Here is a 23,267-nt window from a genome sequence, read left to right on the forward strand (position 1 = left end):
AGAAGATAATTTCTCAACTAACTCCAGATTGTGCTTTTATTGGTTAATTGTGTCAGTAGCTTTTTATATGCTATTACCTTTACTTTCTAATATTAAACATACTGGTCAGAGGAAAACTTTGAAACAATTATGTTTCGATTTTTAGTTTATATTACATTTCTCTGCATGACCCTAGAGTAATTTTAATGGATAACCGTGCCTGTGAATTAAATGGCTTCGCAGCTCCTTGAAGGAATTTCATTCAATATCACAATCATTGTGAAAATGACCATGTACAGAGACCCATTGTGTGAGTAACAAGTAGTACATGAAGGCAAAGTCTTCACTGACTGTATACATTTAGATCACCTGAATTAACAAAATCTGAGGAAAAATTAACTCCCAGATAGCCAGACAACCCAGAACATGTTGTGATGTTGCTTCACCACAAGACCTCATTTTGGACTTCAATATGGTAGGTTAACCCTCTCCATATTTGTTCCTAGAGGAGATCAAACAAATTAAGGGGAAGGGAGATATAAACGATTACAGAAGGGTCTCGACCCGAAACATCACCCATTCCTTCTCTCCTGAGATGCTGCCTGACCTGCTGAGTTACTCCAGCATTTTGTGAATACCTTTGATTTGTACCAGCATCTGCAGTTATTTTCTTACACAGAGTACTGGAGTAACTCAGCAGGTTAAGCAGCATCTCTGGAGAACATGGATGGAAGACTTTTCAGGTCGGGACCCTTCTCCAGTCTGAAGAAGGGTCCCGACCTGAAACGTCACTCGTTTTTGTTTTCCAGTGATGCTCCCTAACCAGTTGAGTTACTCCAGCACTTTGTGTCTTTTTTGTAAACCAGCATCTGCAATTCCTTGTTTCAACATAAATGATGAACACGGTAGATTAAGGAAATGTTCCCTGCCTGGTACAACATCGTGAAAACTTGTAACATGGATTGTTAAAAACACAATTTAAATCTTTCTTGATGTGAAGTTTGATTGTACAGCATAAAGACTCTTCTTGTGGCCCAATAGTCTATGCCAAAATGTTCGTCGTAAGCTTCATCCCAACTTATTTTCACTCCCATTTATTTTTCACGTGTTGTTACTGAACTGTTAATTAGTGACCAACAGTTTGATCAAAACTGAAATTTGATTTTTCCAGATGCCATTAAATAATAGGATCCTAGTTCAGAGTGGATTTAGTGATTATTGGAACGGAAATAGATCAAGTAGTACAATCTTATAAATGTGGTACTTCTCTACCATTGCTGGCCAGAAAATTTTCAATCCTATCTTTTAACTATAGATTGTATCATCTATGCTTCATCAATGAGGCAAAATAAAGTTAGTAATATATACCAACATTTGCACTAAATTATAGCTAGCAAAGTGCAGTGCAACTCTGTTATTCCAGTGATTTATTAAAGTCAAAGGAAAACAGGCAAACCAAGGCCCTGCTAAATACAAACTGAGAAAGGGTTAAGATTTTAAACTCCTCATGAGAATTACTTCTCTAAAACCATTTCCTCATTAACTAGTACGAATTGTAATATATAATCTGATATTTGTATCGCCAGGAGATTAAGAGACAGAGGCTAGATATAGGAGTGCCAACTATCTCACTCCCAAATACGGGACAAGGTGACATCATCGCCCCACACCCCACATGATCTGACCCAGCCAGCGGCCATGTGCTCCCGCTCCATCAATGGCGGCTGCCTGGGCCGGGAGGCAGGTTGCTACGCAACCTCCATTAGGCGGCGCCCAGGCCTCCGGACCTAGACTGTCTGGAGATAAAATGTCCAAAAACTAGAGTGTCGGGACCTAAACTGTCGGGGCGTACATTGACCCCCGGGCCTAATACGGGACAAGGGCGGTCCCGTACGGGACAAACCAATTTAGCCCAAAATACGGGATGTCCTGGCTAATACGGGACAGTTGGCAACCCTAACTAGATATGGCCTTGACATGATTACTAAACCTTCTCAAACAAGCACATGGATTACTATTTTTGCTGTAATTTTCAAACTGAAAGCCTGGATCGTTACTTCTGTTGTTGCATACAGATTAAAATATTGTTGTGTAACTTAATAGGAGTTTTCCTTTGACTAGTTGGTTCTACCCTTCAATGTAATGGAAAACTGGCCATGGCTCACAACAGCCAGCCAGTCTGCCACAGTCCATTTTGTATCCTGTGGAGGTGCATATATTTTGGTAGCCTCATAATAAATAAAGTGCAACTAAAGGGTCCAACCCAAATTGAGTGATTAACATTACAAAATCTAGCTGATTTCAAAATCTGATAGACGAGATTACAGAAAATAGTTACTTTGTGGTATTAATTGTGGTAATTGACCAGGAGGGATACCAGTGACCCCAGGAGTGGCTGAGAGGGAATCCAGAAACCTGAGTGGCAAAAGCCTTGCAAAACACAACGTCACAGGTCAAGTAACTTCTGTAAATTGTCCCTAGTGTGTAAGAAAGAACCAGCGTACGGGTGATCTCTGGTCAGCGTGGACTTGGTGGGCCGAAGGGCCTGTTCCCAGACTGTATCTCTAAACTAAACTAAAATAAACATTTGTCCCACTGCATTGTAATCAAGCCTCATTCCCCACTCCATCAGTAATATTAAGATTTCTCACATCAGCCACCTCTACAGCCTCTCAAAAAGTGAATCACCGGGATTCGTCGTGATGCAATCTTAACCAAAATACAAACTGCTGAAGGAATTCAGTGGTCAACCTGACCTATTGGGTTCCTTCAGCAGTTAGTTTTTTGCTCAAAGTTCTAGCACCTGCAGCCCCTTGTGTCTCCGCTCTTTCACCATTTGGGAGTGAAGACGTACAACACCAGTTCCTTTCAATTCTTTTGGGTCTGAAGAAAGGTCTTGACCCAAAATGTCACATATTCTTTCTCTCCAGAGATGCTGCCTGTCCCGCTGAGTTACTCCAGCATTTTGTGTCTATCTCCAGTTACTTTCACCTCTTTGCACAATATCTCTCCAATTACTTAACTCAATGTATGGACACACATTAAAAACTAATGTACAAAATTATTATCCCACCACTGATGGGCGATAGTAGAAAGTCCTGAAGTTTAAGATGCAAAGTTATCTGGTACATTAAACTTCGCTTAACTAATAAGAGGCAGAGAAGCAAAATATTTAGTGTTATCCAAATTACATATTGGCACAGCTAACAATGAAGAACATGAAGATAGACACAAAAAGTTGGAGTAACTCAGCGGGACAGGCAGCATCTCTGGAGGGAAGAAAAGGGTGATGTTTCGGGTCGAGACCCTTCAGAAGAACGTCACCCTTTCCTTCTCTCCACTGATGCTGCCTGTCCTGCTGAGTTACTTCAGCTTTTTGTGTCTATCTTCGGTTTAAACCAGCATCTGTAGTTCCTGCTTACACAATGAAGAGCGTGACATATTCACAGCTATTTTCAATATCAATAGTGATAGAAATTGAAAATCTGAATTTGTGAAGAGTTCCACTTACTACTGTGCCAGTGTTAATAATATCCAAATATCAAATTCCAAATTACATTATTATGAGGTACAATTAGACAAATGATTTATGGCTACAGGAGAATATTACTTGGACTACTTTTAACGTAGATATCCGAAGTTCTATTATGTGATCGTCAACCACATGGCAACCATAAAAATGCAAGATATTTATGAACTCAACTGACCAGAGTGAAATACAATATGTAGAATCAGTGACAGATAACCGTCAGTGGTGACAACTACACAGTAATTATTGTGAATCAAAAACTGCCTTAAATAGGTAATTAATTGGAATCAGGAACTTCTGTTGTGTGAAGAAATGAGGAAAGCTGGCTTGAGACTAGAGGGGGTTTAGGAGAGATTTTATAGAAATGTTTAAAATTATGAGGAGCTTTAAATGGGGAGACACAAATAGGATAGATGACTTGGAGATAGGGGAAGATAGAGAAAAATGAGGGGAATTTGTTTTTTTTAAAGTAAATTTGTGATCTGGAATATACTACTTTATAAGGACAAGGGAAAAAGCATCAACATTCAACAGCATTGAATTGAATACTCAATAAGGGGGATAAAACGCAGATCTATGTTGGGAGGAGGGGGGAGAAACATAGGAGGGGGAATGACTGTAGATTTTTTTTCTCCAAAATAGCATGTCTAATAGCCAAATGCCCTCTATACTTTGTGATTTAAACTTATGCACAGCAGAATGCCATAGGAACACGGTAGACAGCAACCAGAGTTTGCACGTCACATCCATCAAAAGGAATGTGTTTTGTTCCTCACTGTGTTAGAGAAAGTACTGTGGCTCTGCCAGCCAATAAGCAGAGCCTACTGTAATATTAAATAGGCTTCAACAACATTACAACCAGTTAAGACTTTTGAAAATTCATGATCCTTTTATCTTGTCTTTATAAAATTATGCTTCTCTAAAAGGTCGTGTTTCTCAAGATTATTTCAAATACCACAAGACTTGAAGGATGGCCCAATTTTTCAGTAGCATCAATTGCAGTTTTAAGTTACTTAATTCATTGCTTCAGCATGCAAACAATGTGGTTTTCAAAAATTCCAACTTTGTTTATACCATCCAAGTTTGCTCTATCAGGATTTACTTGAAGAGTTGTAATTAGTTTAACCGGAATGCACAATTGAAAGAACACAGGAAGTTTGACAATTTTAGTATGACTAAGTATAAATTCCTTGCAAATTGTTGTTTCAGAAAATTGCGTTAGAATTTGTCGATTCTGATACCCCTGCTTTCAAGCTCAGTATGTATACAAATAATGCAATTGCCCCACAGAGTACTTCATACATGTGCCTCATATACCGAGTGGAAACATAGGCTTCATAGCTTTGTCTCTCGGTATGGGCAGCAAGTGGTTGGAGAGCTGCTGCCTCACAACTCGAGCAACTCAGATTCAATCCTGATCTCTAGTGCTATCTGCTTGGAGTTTCAACATCTGCCCTACCGCATTTTCGGCAGATTCAGCAAAGCTTGGGCAGGTGGGAGTCGGCTTGGAAGTCCTGCCAGGTAGCGGCGCCTCAGACCCGTGTGTGACTGCCGATCCGACTCTCATTGGACTTCCAAAAGCAACTTATTAACTGGTGCCCTGGCAGTCCGTGCTGTAAAATTAATTTATATTTAATATTTGTTTTACTTAAGCTCCTTGCAGTCCACAGTGCATTAGAGACACGGGAAGGGTATAATTAGTGGGTCAGAGGTGTATCATTATTACATGACTTCTGTTGGTTGGGCAAAACGGATAATATAGCAAGGCTCTGGAACCAAGGATGCCGGAAAATCGGTGTACTGGCTGAAATTGTCAATATTAATTACATACAACTAGTCATCATTGATGGGGTACAGCTGTCAGAAATTGCTTGGTTGGCAGCATTCTCAGGGATCTCAGTCCAGTTGATGGGTTAATCTGGTGTGAAGGGAGTGCTGCACTGTTGGACATGCCACCCCTTCGATGCATTATTAAACAGAGGTCCAACTAGCCTCTCTGGTCCAATTTAGAAACATAGAATCGATCCTTGGGTCCCGGAGAGAATTGCTCAGTTCACAGCTATTACTATATATATTTGGTGAATATCACAACTGGTTGTGGAAATTTGTGATATAGTTGCTGCTAAATTTCAATATTACAGGAATGAAAACACTTCAAACGAGCAGCTCATCAGCTGTAAAGCACATTAAACCATTCTGAAAGCGACTAGAATGGCACTATTGAAATCAATGTTTTTCTTTTTCTTTACGTGACTAAAATTTCAATAACCAGATGGCATAGATTTAAACTGATTGGCATGATGGTTTAAAAAAAAAAAGTTTCTGGTTGGGGGCATATAATATGCAGAATTCAAAAACTGCATTAAAATATCCATCTATTCACAAGACAAAACTAATGGCAAGCTTCCTTCACCACGCTTGGATCAATGGTCACTTGTTCTTAATTCCTTCAGCTGAAAAACCCACATTTCTTAATTTAAATTTCTGCGTAGGCACTGGTGTTGGGGCAGTAACTTTTTGCTGATCTCTCTTTATTTGAGATTTAATCTTGAATAGCTATATCAATTGTTCTTGGAAGATACAGTATTTCCGATACCCTTAAAATATATGAATGCACTTGTAACATTCTGTACTATAGTGATCTTGAATTCATTATTTACATGCAGCAAAGTGGCAGCGCTGGATTTTGCCACAGTTAAATGTAACAGATGCTTACTTAAACACAAATCTTTGGGTATGATATCATTTCAGGAACAGGTTAACTGATACAAGACAGACCTCAAATAAAATGGGAAGAATTTGTATAAAGTAATTTATATACATTAACCTTTATATTGATTGAATGAAAATGAAAATTGCAGGTTTATACAAAAATGACATCATTTCTTCTCAAGGATTATACAATCACTTAACGTATTTTTTCATTATGAATTATAAGCCTCAAGAGAAGCATTCTGTACAGGCTTTATCATCAAAAGCAATTTTGACATTAAAAATGGAAAAAAGTGATGTAATGTGAAAGAGTGCCCTCTATCAAGAAAAACGGCATCTTATATTCCACATGGAAAGCTTACAACCCAATGGTATAAATATTGAATTCTCCAGTATTAAATAATACCCCACCTATCCCATCTCCCTTTCCTGTTTCTCCCTACCCCACTGTGCATTCATTTCTTCCAGCATCCGACCCCAGTCACCCTGCTCCTTTCAACTCCTTCGTACACTCATCTCCCATATCAGAGTCCCTAATTTTTTCTTTTATCCCCGTCCCCCTCTTTTTCCTCCCAAATACCACCTTCTGACTTTGCATTTCTTTCATCCTCCTCTCCTTATCCAACACCCTTTTGTTTCGTTTTCATCATTAGCCTTTGCTACTTGGCAAAAGGTCCATCAACCTTCCTCCTCACCTGTATCCACCTATCACTTGCCAGGCTTTGTCCCATCCCCACCACTTTTCCAGCCTCCCCCCCCCCCCAGATGCTGCCTGACTCATTGAGTTCCTCCAGAACTTTGTGTTTTGTCCAAGATTCTAACATCTGCAGTTGCCTGTGCCTCATCCTTTCACAATGTAACTCCCACTGAAGGTTGGGATTGTGGATCCAGATGGAGGCTCAGTTCTCTGCCCCACCCGACTATAATTACTATGTCAGATTGTCACAGTACATAGTAAATATGGTCAAAGACTTCAACTCCCTTTTAAGTATAATAGTCAATACACAAATAAAAAGAGTGCCCATCTCATTTAGGGATTACTAATTATCAGCGGAGACAGATCCGTTGGATGTATTTTCTGAGCCAGGTGACTCAGAATAATATTTCAGTAAGATATTTTGAGATCTGGATAAACTACATTGCTCCTTCAAAATGAAGGCATTTCCATCTTTATCTTAATCAAGTCTGCAAAACTTCTCCAAACATTTACCTTCTCCACCTAAATTAGGTGTGATTAAATTCTGCCTTAACGTATTTATTACAAACTGCTGTTTCATGATTATGAACTGGAGTTTGGAATAGCGAGAAATCAGAAAACTAAAAGAGTAGCAGAACTGTTAATTCCAGAGAAGGCCTTTTGCATTCAACTACAATTAAATTTATTGTATAGTTTTACTAAAATTCTGTAGAAAAAACTGTATACATTTCCTGCAAGCTTGGATTTTAAAGTACATACAATTGTAATACTTATGTCAGTTGGCACAGAAGATGTGAAGAGCCGCCAAGAAACATCATTTTTAGAAACTCGAAGACTGTCGCAAGACAAAGAGAAATTTCTTCACACAGTGTGGTGAATTTTTGGGATTCTCCAGTGCAGAGGGCAGTGGAGGCTCAGTTGACTGAGTTTATTCAAGATAATTGAGAAATCAAAGGATACAGGGACAGTGCAGGAAAATAGCGATGAAATAGAAGATTAGACACAACCTTGGTGAATAGCAGAGAAGGCTGGAAGGGCCAAATGGCCTACTCCTGTTTCTTATGTTCTTAGGAGCCAATCTACAGGGAAAAAAGGGGAATTGTTCAACCCATGTTACCTCCACTCCAGAACTAATACCACTATAACTTTAACTATTGAACTGTGGTATGCAGATGATGTTTGCACACGCATAATCCCAAGCAGAGATCCAAAATAATATTGGAAAAATAAAATAAACTTATTTGTTGATGCATATCAGAAAAATGACCTTTCACTTAACATCTAAGAAGATTCTCTACTAACCTGCAACAGTAAGTTCTAAGATATGCAAACATTAAATGACCAACAAGTTGTGAAATAAATACTTTCTGCAGTTGCTTAAAACTGGAAGTTAAAATTTATACTTAAACACAAAAGAAAATTTAAAGATGTTTTTTCCTAACACGAAAGGTTTCTAATACTACATTTGCTTTAACATGTATTACCTGAGTGCAGGCGACGTATCTGGAGCTTGTTCTATTGGCCTGATGTAGGAAGTTGGAAACCAACCTCTCCTGTTCAGAAGGAATAAAAATATTGTAATTAAACCCGTTTAAATCAGCAAACATCTTCAAGAACAGCAATTTATTTTTGAAATTCCATGTATTTACAACATTCCAAGTCTGCTAGTGTCAAAATTTGACCTGCACTAAATCTTTGCATTTATTTTTCACTGAATGTGGATCTAAAATTATCTGCTAATGTTAAAATAGTTCAATGGATTTAGAGGAAGAGTTTACTAGATTCCTAGCTTCCTGTGCAAGAGGGTCCTTCAAATAGACTATGGATGACCAAATGACTTTTACATCCAGAAGTTATTATTAGATTCAGTAAACTCTAACATCAATGAAGACCATTCAACATCTTTTGATATGACAAAAAGATTTGTAGTTATATAACAGGAATATGACTTTCACCAATGTCTACTGGACATCATGCATAATAAATTGCGCTCTCTCACATTAAGCACAAGAAGTCATAGTTATAAATTATTCATGCACTTTCGGTTCATATTTCACCACAGTACATGAATGACCAAGTTGATATAAACACAAACACTGTTGCAGAGCCTTTTGCTTAATTCTTCCTTGAGGGCTTTACAATGTTTTCTAACTTCTGCTGGAAGTTTAGTTTACAGATATTGCATGGAAACAGGCTCTTGAGCCAACCAAGTTCACGTCGACCATTGTTTACCTGTTCACACTAGTTCTATGTTATCCCACCTTTTTCATCAACTCCTTGCACACCAGGGGCAATTTACCTGCAAAAGCAGTCTGAAGATTGGTTGATCATTTAAGTGAGAAGTCTGGTAAATTGGACAATCAGGCAATTTAATTGGTGATAGCGAGGAGGCTGAGGTGAGGAGGTTACAATTGTTTTAAGCCAGACACAAGGTAATGGCGGAAAAGTTGGTGCAGTGTGTTTCCTGCAGGATGTGGGAAGACAGGGACGTCGCTGGAGCTTCTGGGAGCTACACCTGCAAGAACTGTGTCCAGGTGCAGCTCCTGAAGGGACGTGTGGTGGAGTTGGAGAGGCAGTTGGATGACCTCAGGGCCATCCGGGAATGCGAGAGTTTCCTCGACAGGACCAATTGTGAGGCTGTCACGCCAAGGGTCCAGGTCGAGCGAAGGTGGGAGACTGTTTCAGGGGGGAGTGGACGAGGACTACAGGAGACCCCAGTGGCTGTGCCTATTGCAAATAGGTATACCCTCTTGGGAACTGTCGGGGCAGAAGACGTTTCCAGTCCGAGTGGCGGACCTGTTGGCAAGGATACTCGACAGGGGAGACCGAAGTCAGGAAGAGCCGTAGTGGTCGGTGACTCCATCGTCCGAGGGACGGACAGAAGATTCTGTGGCAGCAGGAGGGACTTGAGGATGGTCTGTTGCCTCCCTGGTGCCAGGGTTCAACACATCACGGACCGGCTTCAGAAAATCCTAGTGAGGGAAGGCGATCAACCTGAAGTCGTTGTGCATGTGGGCACGAATGACGTCGGGCGGAAGAGGAAGGAGGTGCTACAGCGGGAGTTTAGAGAGTTGGGAAAAACACTGAGAAGTAGGACGTCGAAGGTGGTTATCTCTGGACTGCTACCGGTACTTCGTGCTGGTGAGGCCAGGAACAGAGAGATAGAGGGTATGAATTTATGGCTGAGGGGTTGGTGCAGAGAGCAGGGATTTAGATTTCTGGACCACTGGGATCTCTTCTGGGCTAGGGGTGACTTGTACAAAAGGGACGGGTTACATCTTAACAGCAGAGGGACAAACATTCTGGCAGGCAGGTTTGCTAGTGTGACACCTGTGGCTTTAAACTAAGTAGTGGGGGGGAGGGGTTAACAAATTGTGAATATGAAGATGAGGTAAAAAAAGGGAATACAGGAGATATTGCAAAAGACTCTCGGAAGAATGGGAACAGAAGTTCTAGAGGGGAAAAGAAATTAAGGGCAGGGCCAATTGTGACTGATGTGAGAGGGGAGGTGAATACAGAAGTTAAAGTGCTGTACTTAAATGCGCGTAGTATAAAAAATAAAGTGGATGAGCTTGAGGCTCAGTTAGTCATGGGCAAGTATGATGTTGTAGGAATCACTGAGACATGGCTACAAGAGGACCAGGGCTGGGAACTGAATATTCAGGGGTACACAACGTATATAAAAGACAGACAGGTGGGCAGAGGGGGTGGGGTTGCTCTGATGGTAAGGAATGATATTCATTCCCTTGCAAGGGGTGACATAGAATCAGGAGATGTTGAATCAGTATGGATAGAAATGAGGAATTGTAAGGGTAAAAAGACCCTAATGGGAGTTATCTATAGGCCCCCAAACAGTAGCCTCGACATAGGGTGCAAGTTGAATCAGGAGATAAAATTGGCGTGTCAGTATTACAGTATAGCAAAGGGGATTACAGAGGCATGAGGCAGGAGCTGGCCAAAATTGACTGGAAGGAGGCCCTAGCAGGGAAGACGGTAGAACAGCAATGGCAGGTATTCCTGGGAATAATGCAGAGGTTGCAGGATCAATTTATTCCAAAGAGGTGGAAAGACTCTAAGGGGAGTAAGAGACACCTGTGGCTGACAAGGGAAGTCAGGGACAGCATAAAAATTAAGGAGAGGAAGTATAACATAGCAAAGAAGAGTGGGAAGACAGAGGATTGGGACTCTTTTAAAGAGCAACAAAAGTTAACTAAAAAGGCAATACGGGGAGAAAAGATGAGGTACGAGGGTAAACTAGCCAATAATATAAAGGAGGATAGCAAAAGTTTTTTTAGGTACGTGAAGAGGAAAAAAATAGTCAAGGCAAATGTGGGTCCCTTGAAGACAGAAACAGGGGAATTTATTATGGGGAACAAAGAAATGGCAGACGAGTTAAACCGTTACTTTGGATCTGTCTTCACTGAGGAAGATGCACACAATCTCCCAAATGTTCTAAGGGCCGGAGAACCTAGGGTGATGGAGGAACTGAAGGAAATCCACATTAGGCAGGAAATGGTTTTGGGTAGACTGATGGGACTGAAGGCTGATAAATCCCCAGGGCCTGATGGTCTGCATCCCAGGGTACTTAAGGAGGTGGCTCTAGAAATAGTGGAAGTATTGGAGATAATTTTTCAATGTTCTATAGATTCAGGATCAGTTCCTGTGGATTGGAGGATAGCAAATGTTATCCCACTTTTTAAGAAAGGAGGGAGAGAGAAAACGGGTAATTATAGACCAGTTAGTCTGACATCAGTGGTGGGGAAGATGCTGGAGTCAATTATAAAAGACGAAATTGCTGAGCATTTGGATAGCAGTAACGGGATCATTCCGAGTCAGCATGGATTTACGAAGGGGAAATCATGCTTGACAAATCTACTGGAATTTTTTGAGGATGTAACTAGGAAAATTGACAGGGTAGAGTCAGTGGATGTGGTGTACCTCGACTTTCAGAAAGCCTTCGACAAGGTCCCACATAGGAGATTAGTGGGCAAAATTAGGGCACATGGTATTGGGGGTAGGGTACTGACATGGATAGAAAATTGGTTGACAGACAGAAAGCAAAGAGTGGGGATAAATGGGGCCCTTTCGGAATGGCAGGCAGTGACCAGTGGGGTACCGCAAGGTTCGGTGCTGGGACCCCAGCTATTTACAATATACATTAATGACTTAGATGAAGGGATTAAAAGTACCATTAGCAAATTTACAGATGATACTAAGCTGGGGGGTAGTGTGAATTGTGAGGAAGATGCAATAAGGCTGCAGGGTGACTTGGACAGGTTGTGTGAGTGGGCGGATACATGGCAGATGCAGTTTAATGTAGATAAGTGTGAGGTTATTCACTTTGGAAGTAAGAATAGAAAGGCAGATTATTATCTGAATGGTGTGAAGTTAGGAGGAGGGGGAGTTCAACGAGATCTGGGTGTCCTAGTGCATCAGTCAATGAAAGGAAGCATGCAGGTACAGCAGGCAGTGAAGAAAGCCAATGGAATGTTGGCCTTCATAACAAGAGGAGTTGAGTATAGGAGCAAAGAGGTCCTTCTACAGTTGTACCGGGCCCTGGTGAGACCGCACCTGGAGTACTGTGTGCAGTTTTGGTCTCCAAATTTGAGGAAGGATATTCTTGCTATGGAGGGCGTGCAGCGTAGGTTCACTAGGTTCATTCCCGGAATGGCGGGACTGTCGTATGTTGAAAGGCTGGAGCGATTGGGCTTGTATACACTGGAATTTAGAAGGATGAGGGGGGGATCTTATTGAAACATATAAGATAATTAGGGGATTGGACACATTAGAGGCAGGAAACATGTTCCCAATGTTGGGGGAGTCCAGAACAAGGGGCCACAGTTTAAGAATAAGGGGTAGGCCATTTAGAACGGAGATGAGGAAGAACTTTTTCAGTCAGAGAGTGGTGAAGGTGTGGAATTCTCTGCCTCAGAAGGCAGTGGAGGCCAGTTCGTTGGATGCTTTCAAGAGAGAGCTGGATAGAGCTCATAAGGATAGCGGAGTGAGGGGTATGGGGAGAAGGCAGGAACGGGGTACTGATTGAGAGTGATCAGCCATGATCGCATTGAATGGCGGTGCTGGCTCGAAGGGCTGAATGGCCTACTCCTGCACCTATTGTCTATTATCTATTGTCTAAGAAGGGTCCTGACCCGAAACGTCACCTATCCATATTCTCCACAGATGCTGCCTGTCCCACTGAGTTACTTCAGCACTTGTCTTTTTTCGTTAACCAGCATCTGCAGTTCTTTATGTCTAACCTGTAATCCTGTATGCCTCCCCTCCCCCCCTCCCCCCTTCCCCCCCCCCCCCCCCCCGGGTCCCTGGTGCTTTAGAGCAACAACCCTACACTGCCGCACATGTTACATGAACATTTTCCAATGACAGTGCATATGGAAAAATTCCAAACATATTAATGCAGATCAACCTTTTCGATTTACAATACATAAAAAAGTAAGCAAATTATTAAACAGTATGCTTTGTGAACTACTCTACTAAAACACCTTGAACAACAACTGAAAAGCAAAATGAAAATACTGAAGCTGCAAATCTGAAATAAAAGCAGAAAAATGCTGTAAATACTGAGTAGCTCATGCAGCATCCAAGAAGAAAGAAACAGTTAACATTTTAGACTGATGACCTTTCATTAGGAACAGGAAGAAATGGAAAGCAAGCATGTTATAAATTGTAGGAAACCGAAAGACGAGAAGAGGAAAAAAAGGTTTTATGATAACCAATAAACTAAATAATGAAAAGGGAAGTGTTGCCATTTGAAAGAGGGTGGTGAACACCAGTTAGTTATGGTTGATCAATCCAGATTTAAGAAGGACTTGAAGGAGGACAAAGGAAAGAAAATCAATTGTGCTGAATTGTGTAGATAATACTGCAGTTTCTGGAAATCTGAAATCATAGAAAATACTTGAATGTGAGTTAGACAGGATGCGTGGAGAAAGAAAAAAAGTTAACAATTCATTGAGATATTTTCATGTATATTTATTAAGGACAAATTGTCACTCTATTGACCATGCAAATTAGGATATTTGTAACTCAGACATGGGTATTTTGAACACCAAATTAGCAGGGAATCTTGGATATTACTAGTTTGCTCTGACAGATGCCTTGCTACACAAATTCACAAGACTGAATTGAAAAAAAGTCTCCACAAGTAGATTAAAATCAAAACATTGGTATACTATTTTTAAATAAAGAAAATTTATTTTGTATAAATAAACATCATGAACCCCTTTCCACGGTTTTACATTTATGGTCCTAACCATCCAATATAGCAATTATTCATTCCAAACCTATCAATATCAAAAAACAGATTATCTATCTGGTCACTATCACATTGCTGTTTATTGGAGCTTGAAGCATCTGTTGTGTGCAAACTGGCCACCATGTTTCTCACTTTAGAATCGTTACCATCTAAAGGTTAACTGTAAAGTATGAAAGAGAACTTGTAGCCACAATAAATGCAAGTCTTACTTTTTAAAATCTTGTTAATACATGAGAGTTGCTATGAAACAGGCCCTAATACATGAACCCAAGCTTCCAGAAAGATTAAACAACACAATCCCCTCTTTTATCCTATTTGTAATGTTGATTTTTGCTTTGGTCCAGAATTATTCACAATAGGACTAACATTTCACCATGATCAAGAGACCACAGCAATTTTGGCACAAACTGCATCTCCAGTCAATTATAGTTTCTGTTGGGATTGTGCGTAGGGAGAAGGATCTCTCGTCTCTCAAGTACTACATGTCTGAATGGAAATTTAAGATACAGGAAAGGGCCAACTGTATTGGCGATAAACTCTCTCAGTTGGGGGCCTGGCTGTTAGGGTGGGAATGGGACTGAAGTTGATAAAAATGTTCTTTGCATAGTGTCAGTACAAAAGAGAAATGGCAGGTTACAAAATGTAGTCATGAGCTCATTGAGGAGTGAATCAATGTCTAACTGTTGAGTGTAGAAACAAGGAACTGCAGATGCTGGCTTACACAAAAGGACACAGTGCTGGAGTAATTTAGCAGGTCAGGCAGCATCTCTGGAGAATGTGGATGTAAGACATTTCAAATTGGGACCCTTTCTCAGACAGGGGACGGGTTCCTACCCGAAAAGCCACCTAACCATGTTCTCCCGAGATGCTGTCTGACCCGCTGAGTTACCCCAGCAGTTTGTAGCTAACCGTTGAATGTTCTTCTACTACATTTTTAATGCATTACCAATATAATAATTCTTATGTCGTAATGATTTAAGACAAATGAGAACTTACAGTTTTGTTATATCATGTTCTCCATACAGCCAGCCATCTTTTTCTTCTGGTATTAGAAGTGTTAGTACATCCCCTTCTGCAAAGCTCAACATAGTTTTGTTATTTCCTGCAGTGTGTGGAAAAATGCTTTTCACTTTTGGCCTTTGAACCATGTTCAGTCCAGTTGCAACAGAAATGGATCTTGATAGACCGACATCCTCTGTAGAAAAAGTACATTAAATTCATTACTGCAAGATCTTTTCAAGACCGATATCATACCATTGCAACAAATTCAATTATTTAACTGTAATTCAATTCAGGGGAATTACAAACTTTAAACATCACATGTTAGTTAAAAGCAGCAGAGTGAATTTATGTAACATATTCACTTGGCTTGAAATTAAAAGTTTTATAATATTTTTTAAAAAGAAAATGAAAAGTAGGAATTCACAATCCTTAAGTTATACCTTAAACTTTTCTGTACATTTACTTTTAGAATGAAACAAATAAGCCAAATTTCATTTCAGATAATTCAAGTTTTAAGTTGTCTTAGTAAACAATATGGTGTACTTTAATTTCATTTTCCAGCATGAGGGTTTTTATCTTCCATGTTCTTCAACATTTTCACTGGAAGTCACTGAGCTAACTTCCTGCAAATGAAATCCACTGCTCCAAAATCATAAAGAAACTAACTGTGACTCCATCCAGCAGAATATTAACATCTCCAGTTATACAAAACTGCAAGATTTACTTTAAAAAGTCAAATTTAATCACAAAACAAATGTTAAGCAAATGATCACCCGAGAGGTAATCTTGCTTCACAATACCAAATTGAAATAATCTTGTATTGATGTAATGTGTAGGAAGGAACTGCAGATGCGGGTTTATACTGTAGACACAAAAAGCTGGAGTAACTCAGCCGGTTAGGCAGAATCTCTGGAGAAAAGGAATAGGTGACCTTTAAGGGTTAGAATGTCGGAATGTCTGAAAATGGTTTCCAAAATGTTACCTATTCCATTTCTCCAGAGATGCTGGCTGACCTGCTGAGTTACCCCAGCTTTTTGTGTCAATTTTCTAGTATTGATGTAACACAGCTAAATTGCAAAATAAATTCAACAGTCATTATGCAGATTGAACCAGCACATATTCAATCCCTCAAGATCAACAAATCTCTCAGTGGTAATTAGAGATTGGTAAATAATGGTTGATATACAGGTTTACATGGAAATGCATGGGATTTTTTTTCCTTTCTTCACTTAAAATGTTCACAGGCTATATAATCTTCCTCACATGACTTAAAGAAATCAAAATGCACAGATCACATTAATAATGGATCAAGTTAGCCAAGCTTGCTTAGATTCTACTGGTACTAAGGGAGTATTTATTAAATTCCACCCCTTACCTGTGGATTCGGTATTTCTCTCAATCGGGGCTAAGCGCTGTGCATTTGGTTGGTTGAACATATCTGGCAGAGGACTTTTCTGAATTTTTCCAGGAGGAGCTGGTGGTATTTTGATATTGTTCTGTAATGTAGGATCATATACCTGGAAAACCATTATTATCTTCTTACTTAAAATAGTTTGGTATATCTTAATTAAAACATTTCTGGATGCGGCATTTCTTTCTTCTACACATGTTAAAAAACGAGGGCTTGATAGACATCTTGTTAAAAGATGGGAGCTTGGTCACCTTTACTTAGACATTATACATGCTAAAGTGTACTTTATATCGTGACATCTAACCATGATAACAAGATCCATCTGTATTACATTAATAACTGGGAAAATAAATAATGGTATTATTAGAAACTAACAAGAACACGATAATCCAGTATTAATGAGCTAACATCACTCTTTAGGATTATGCCTGCCTCATTAGCCTCCAGGCTTTGTTTAGAGAATAAAGTGAAATTAAATTTAAGGACACCTTCTGTAAAGTTTAATAGTGAGCATGATTTGTACCACAGAAATACCAGAATGAAAAACAAAACCAATTTGTTTTGCAAAATGCACACAATCACAAAATATGCTTTTGCATAAAGAAATTATCTTCTTCTATTTTCCCAATTGGTTTTAAAATCCTACAGAATTTCATAAACTAAAGTTTCACAGGAATTTGTTTTAAACAAACTGTGCAACTAATTATTTGATAATCAATCTTCTTTTCTATTTATTACTCCACTGTCTCTTTCACAGGTCTTGAATCATAAAACACCATCACATCATTATGTGATTTGTAGCATTAACTAGAAATGTTTGGTCAAATATTTATTTTGAACTAAAAAGTTCCCATGAGAATTTGACATGTTATTGAACTCAATAACCGGCCCTAATTACAGGAAAAAGTTATTAACTAGCTATGTATGCTTGAAGATTTAATTATTTTGAACAAAATGTTTAAAGATCCTACGAATAAAGACATTATTTAAAGTTCTGTATGGTGTATGGAGTTTTCTACTTGGAATTACTCAGTGTTCAGTGAATTCAGAAGCTATTTTTAACAACATAATCCAAAACAGAGATTTGAATCGCATTTGGAAAACAGGCAATTAAGTCTTCCTTAAGCTCTGTGCCACAAATTGTATTTTTACACAATTCCAAGACGTTAAACAAATAAAGATAATAACTTTTCCACGATTATTACGTTATTTGCAAGTGGAGAAAATAAAGTTTTACTCATTTTATGCAGTCAGAATAAAATAATCACCTTCACCAAAAGGGAAAAGATAATTATGATTCCCCTGTTAATATCTATCTTATAAAGTACATGTGTGGGGATACTGGACAAGAACAGGACTAGCTAGTCTATGAAACTCACTTAGCTCCTGCGCTCACAACCATTTTTTATAATAATGCATGAACTCAAATAGATTGGGAAAGCATGATTTTTCTTTCACAAAACCTTACCTTCAACTTTTCTTAGTGTCCGACTATAATGTATTCAATAGCAATGTCTATCATATCATATCATATCATATATATACAGCCGGAAACAGGCCTTTTCGGCCCACCAAGTCCGTGCCGCCCAGCGATCCCCGTACATTAACACTATCCTACACCCACTAGGGACAATTTTTACATTTACCCAGCCAATTAACCTACATACCTGTACGTCTTTGGAGTGTGGGAGGAAACCGAAGATCTCGGAGAAAACCCACGCAGGTCACGGGGAGAACGTACAAACTCCTTACAGTGCAGCACCCGTAGTCAGGATCGAACCTGAGTCTCCGGCGCTGCATTCGCTGTAAAGCAGCAACTCTACCGCTGCGCTACCGTGCCGCCCTTTATCTTATCTTTTTTCTATGGCAGATGTTAAGCTAACTGTTTTTTTTTGTAGTTTAGAAAACAAAGGACATGAATAGGCAATGTTTCAGGTCAGGACTCTTCATCCTTCTTTAACATTTCCTCTTTTCTGTCTTTATCTCATTTTGAACTAGCCAAATGGAGCATTAAACCCTTTGAGCCTGTCCTATCAGTCCATATTCACTCCTACTTCTAAAGTATAAAAATAAAATATAGATAATTTACTGTTATTTGGGATTCTATAATTACATGCATAACAAAGATATTATAATGAGCATTTCCCTCCTCTCTTGCCAAAGTCAGCTACTCACAGAGTATCTTCCTATCATTGGAGATGGTTGAGGAGTTTTGGATGGATATGATGGGAAGCTGCTATTATCTTCATTCAAGAAGTCCGGCACCTTTGTGGCATCCAAGCACTTATCCTGCCAAATATTTATTTTGGCACGAAGAAGTCCATTAGCCTAAGTAAGAATAACATTATATAATGGTCATTAGATGGAAATTATAATTTCATTTTTATAAAAGTACCTCAGAGTACAAGGAATGGATGGGTAAGTTTATAATTAGCACAGTGCAACATACTACACCTATGCATTTTAATCATTACCATTTCTCAGCCTGTGTTTCACGGCATAAACCCCTTTCCCTTGTCACCATTTCCATCCCTTGTTTTTGTCTGAAGCCAAACCAGATTGCTGGCATATTAGCGTTTTGAGTTTGATCCAAAATGATATCTCAACCACGCACTCGCTTTAACACCAGACTAATTTCCACCTCCATAATGTTTGTACTCCGATTCTATCATAGGTCTTCTATTGCCGAAACTCTCACTTTGTTAGTTTAGAGTTAGCATGGAAGCAGGCCCTTCGGCTGACCGAGTCCATGCAGACAACCAATTACCCAATCAGACTAGTTCTACGTTATCCCACTTTTTCATCCATTCCCTATACATAGGGGGGTATTTTACAGTTCAGTTTAGTCAGGGCCGTCTTTACAGCATTATGGGCCCCGGGCAAAGCAGTGTACTGGGGCCCCTACGGCAACTACTCACAGGAATAAAAATGTAAATGGTCGATAAAATGGGGCCCCTATGCTCGTGGGCCCCCGGGCAAGTGCCCATCAGGCCCATGCGTTAAGACGGCCCTGAGTTTAGTGTATTGTCACATGTACAGTGTAAAGCCTTTGTCGTGTGCCAATTAACCTACAAACTCACGTCTTTGGCTCGTAGGAGGAAACTGGAGCACCCGGAGGAAACCCACGCAGTCATAACGTCCAAACTCCACACAGACTTGATCCGAGATCAGGATTGATTGAACCCATATCTCTGGCACTGTGATGCAGCAGCTCTATCAGGTACGCTACTGTGCCACCCACAATTCTAGACTTACTTCTATTGCCCTCCTGGTCAGCTACCAATCTTATTGCAGTATCTCATCTCGCTGGACATGCCATTTGCAACCACATATATTGGCTCTCAACCCAACAATTGTGCAGAAAAAAACATGAATTTTGGCTATTTTCAGTTCCTTACAGTAATAACGGTTCAAATTTAACATCATTTTAATGCTTTCCAATACATAGTAACAAAGAAAAATTCAATTGTTTCACAATTATTTATATACAGACCTTTTCATGGTAATTGCTTAGGTCTTGGGAAAAAATGCAATGCTTGTCTACTAGGAAACAGAATCGTCTTTTTTCTTCAAGTAATGCGTCTTTGCAGCCATCAGTGATGAACCTCTGAATGTCACTTTCCCTTGTACTGATGGTTGCTAGAAACTGGAAGCAAAAGATCAAATGTCATTCTGTTCCTTCATAAAATATATAGCAATTTCTACCAGGTCACAATTATTCCTTCCTAGTTTCTCCCCAAACCAAGTTCTTAGATTTATTTCCACATTTATTATATCAGAACTACTTTTAATGCAAGTTTATGGCTCGGCCGCGGGGACTTGGGCGTGGGGAAGAGAGCGGAAGTTTTGTTGCCTCCATCACAGTGAGGGGGTGTTTGGAGTCACTGTGATGGGTGTTTGTGTTGGGGTTATGTGTCTTGTGTTTCTTTTTTTGTGTGACTGCTGGTAACGTAATTTCGTTCGGTACCTCGAACCGAATGACAAATAAAGGCTCTGTATTCTGTATTATTTCTTTCTAAAACAGTGTACTCTGGATAGTCGAATTAAAAATATATATATTTCCAATATTTGGTTATATTTCAGGAGCCAAAGATTTTGCGGTGGCACGGTGGCATAGTGGTAGAGTTGCTGCCTTAGAGCGTTTGATCCCGACTAAGGGTGCTGCCGGTACGGAGTTTGTACATTCTCCCCGTGGGTTTTCTCTGAAATCTTCGGTTTCCTCCCACACTCCAAAGACGTACAGGTTTGTAGGTTAATTGGCTTGGTACCAGTGTAAATTGTCCCCAGTGTGTGTAGGATAGTGTTAATGTATGGGGGTCGGTGCAGACTCGGTGGGCTGAAGGGCCTGTTTCCGCACTGTATCTCTAAACTAATCTAAATTAAAAAATACCCCCAAACTGGCTATTAAAAAAGGACAGTGTGAAAACACGAGGGATCATCAGGGATCATCAGGGATAATCAGAGGCCAATTTCAGATTAAAATATTGCTCTCTCAGGCTTAGGAATTCAGGAATAAAGACAATTTAATGTGCAGTTATAAACAGAACAGCAATAATTTAGTGGCTTTACTCAATTATGTTTTTACTTTGTTGTCAATGCATGAAAGATTATCAGGTCATACATACATGTCATAAAAATAGCAGTGAAACATTCTACCATACCTCCACACGTTAATTTGTATATGATTTCTAGGCTATTACTCCTATCTGTGAAATCTATTAATAGAACCAATTTGTAGGCAAGGTGCACACTTTCCAGTTCCTGGTTTCTCTTCAAGGACAAATAGATGACAGTGACGCAAATCTGCACCCTCTTTACAAAATGGGCATGTTTCCAAGTCGATACATAGAATTTTAAAATTAAGCTACAATTCACCAAAATGTCATCTATAGGAAGCTAAAGAAAAAGCCGAAATTGTGCTTAATTATCAAAAACATTATACAAGCATGGTGCAAGATTACATAATAATAAACAAATAGTTCACCATGGATCTCCTAAATGAACTATCCAAACTCTTGCTCTATACAAATAGTAAACCCATAGAGCTTGGCAGAATTCAATCAATAGTAATCTGTAAACAATATGCATAAGTTGACTTTTTCTTGCCAAAATGGTAGGGGTTTTGCCTAGGGATAAAGTCACTTGTCCATTTTAAAATGACAGTCTTAGCATTCATACTACAGTAAAAAAAAAGTATATACACAATATTGAATGTGCTCAAATTGCATTTAGTTTAATAGACACCATTTATTAAAAAACAGCCTGAAATATTCAAGGGATTGAAAATTTGAGCATTCCCCTATTGTAGTTGCAAAATAAATCTCAATAAAGTTGCCTCAAAAATGTTTAATTAATAATAAGCTATATAAATTTGGTAAGGTGAGCAATCCTCACGCTGTCTCAATAGAGAGTAGCTATACTTGGTATCTCTGTTTTTGTTCTACTTATTCTCCTGTTGTGGGTGTTACTGGTATTTATCGCCCATCCCTAGCTGCGGTTGAAAAAGTGACAATCATACCCTGAATAGTCACCTTCAACATCATCACTACCCCACCCTTGCCTATACTCATAATTGTGGGTTTCATGGGTGGGGAAGTAAAAAAATATTTAAATTGATCTTTGTGCATTTGGCAAGCACAAATGTAGTCATCAAAAATATTCAAATATATTAGGAAGGAAGCAAACTGAATGTGCAGCATTAAATGAAAACTTCGCAATGACACATATTGGAGGCCTAATTTAAAAAAAAAGTTATTTTCACATGTTGCTATTCACAAAGAGTTCCATATTGACAATGTTCATTTACAATGTATAATTACAATGTACTCCGGAAAAATTCAGAACAAAATATGTACATAATTACAGCATATGTACAGCATTAGAAACTTGCAGGCCAAGAGGATGACATTTAACCTATTGTGCTATTTGAATAATCATTTTAATCCAATGAACAAGCTTTATCCCAAACGCTGCAAATTAGTTGAAGTATATTTCGGAATTTCACTTGGGAGTTAAACAAATGTTTCTGCAATTTTTCACACAGAACACTCCAACTCAGAACAATCCCGAATGGAGAGAAAAAAATAATTTTACCTTTAAAACTTTGATCTTGTTATCAATTCACATAGAGGAACTCGTTTCTCCCTGTCAATACAATCCTCAATTGGAAACCCCATAATCTTCTCTACTTTAAGGTGAAAATTTATAATTTCTCCTATCTCACCATGTAATTGAAGGTCTTGTAATTGAAGAAATTGCTGGACAATTCTTTAAACCTTCATCTGATATGGTGCACAGTAGTCCAATGGAGCCTTAGCTAGTGATTAGTGTAGTGCACAACTACTTTGATTTTGTATTTATTCTCCCAATTTAGAAATTCCCCCAATTTATTCCCCCAATTCAGGGTGTTGGGCTACAGTGGGTCAGGCAGCATCTCAAGAGAATATGGATAGGCGACATTTTAAATTGGGACCCTTCAGGAGAAATTCTTCAAAGGAGGCATACCTTGAGGAGATTTTGCTGTGGGGCAGTGGAATGTGGAAACGAAAAACTGCAGATGCTGGTTTACAAAACACAGAGTGCTGGAGTAGCTCAGTGGGTCAGGCAGCATCTCAGGAGAACATGGAGAGGCAGTGTTGTTTCTAAAAATGTCTACTTTGCAGAT

The 23,267-nt window shown here is 39.3% G+C and overlaps 1 protein-coding gene across 2 annotated transcripts in view; it reads right to left on the reverse strand.

The window, feature by feature from the left end:
* Positions 1-23,267, reverse strand: part of baiap2l1a (BAR/IMD domain containing adaptor protein 2 like 1a) — a 98,226-nt gene that overhangs the window by 18,885 nt on the left and 56,074 nt on the right. Inside the window, exons 7-12 of one of the 2 annotated variants that reach the window (XM_078418083.1) lie at positions 20,097-20,249; positions 18,779-18,931; positions 16,568-16,709; positions 15,187-15,385; positions 8,402-8,470; positions 7,925-7,996 (exon numbers count right to left, since the gene is read on the reverse strand). In XM_078418083.1, the coding sequence (XP_078274209.1) occupies positions 7,925-7,996; positions 8,402-8,470; positions 15,187-15,385; positions 16,568-16,709; positions 18,779-18,931; positions 20,097-20,249 (788 nt within the window). The remainder of the gene's footprint in view (positions 1-7,924; positions 7,997-8,401; positions 8,471-15,186; positions 15,386-16,567; positions 16,710-18,778; positions 18,932-20,096; positions 20,250-23,267) is intronic. The other variant, XM_078418084.1, reaches the window with a different exon arrangement.

This window comes from Rhinoraja longicauda, chromosome 21 (assembly GCF_053455715.1).
Source record: "Rhinoraja longicauda isolate Sanriku21f chromosome 21, sRhiLon1.1, whole genome shotgun sequence".
NCBI lineage: Eukaryota > Metazoa > Chordata > Chondrichthyes > Rajiformes > Arhynchobatidae > Rhinoraja > Rhinoraja longicauda.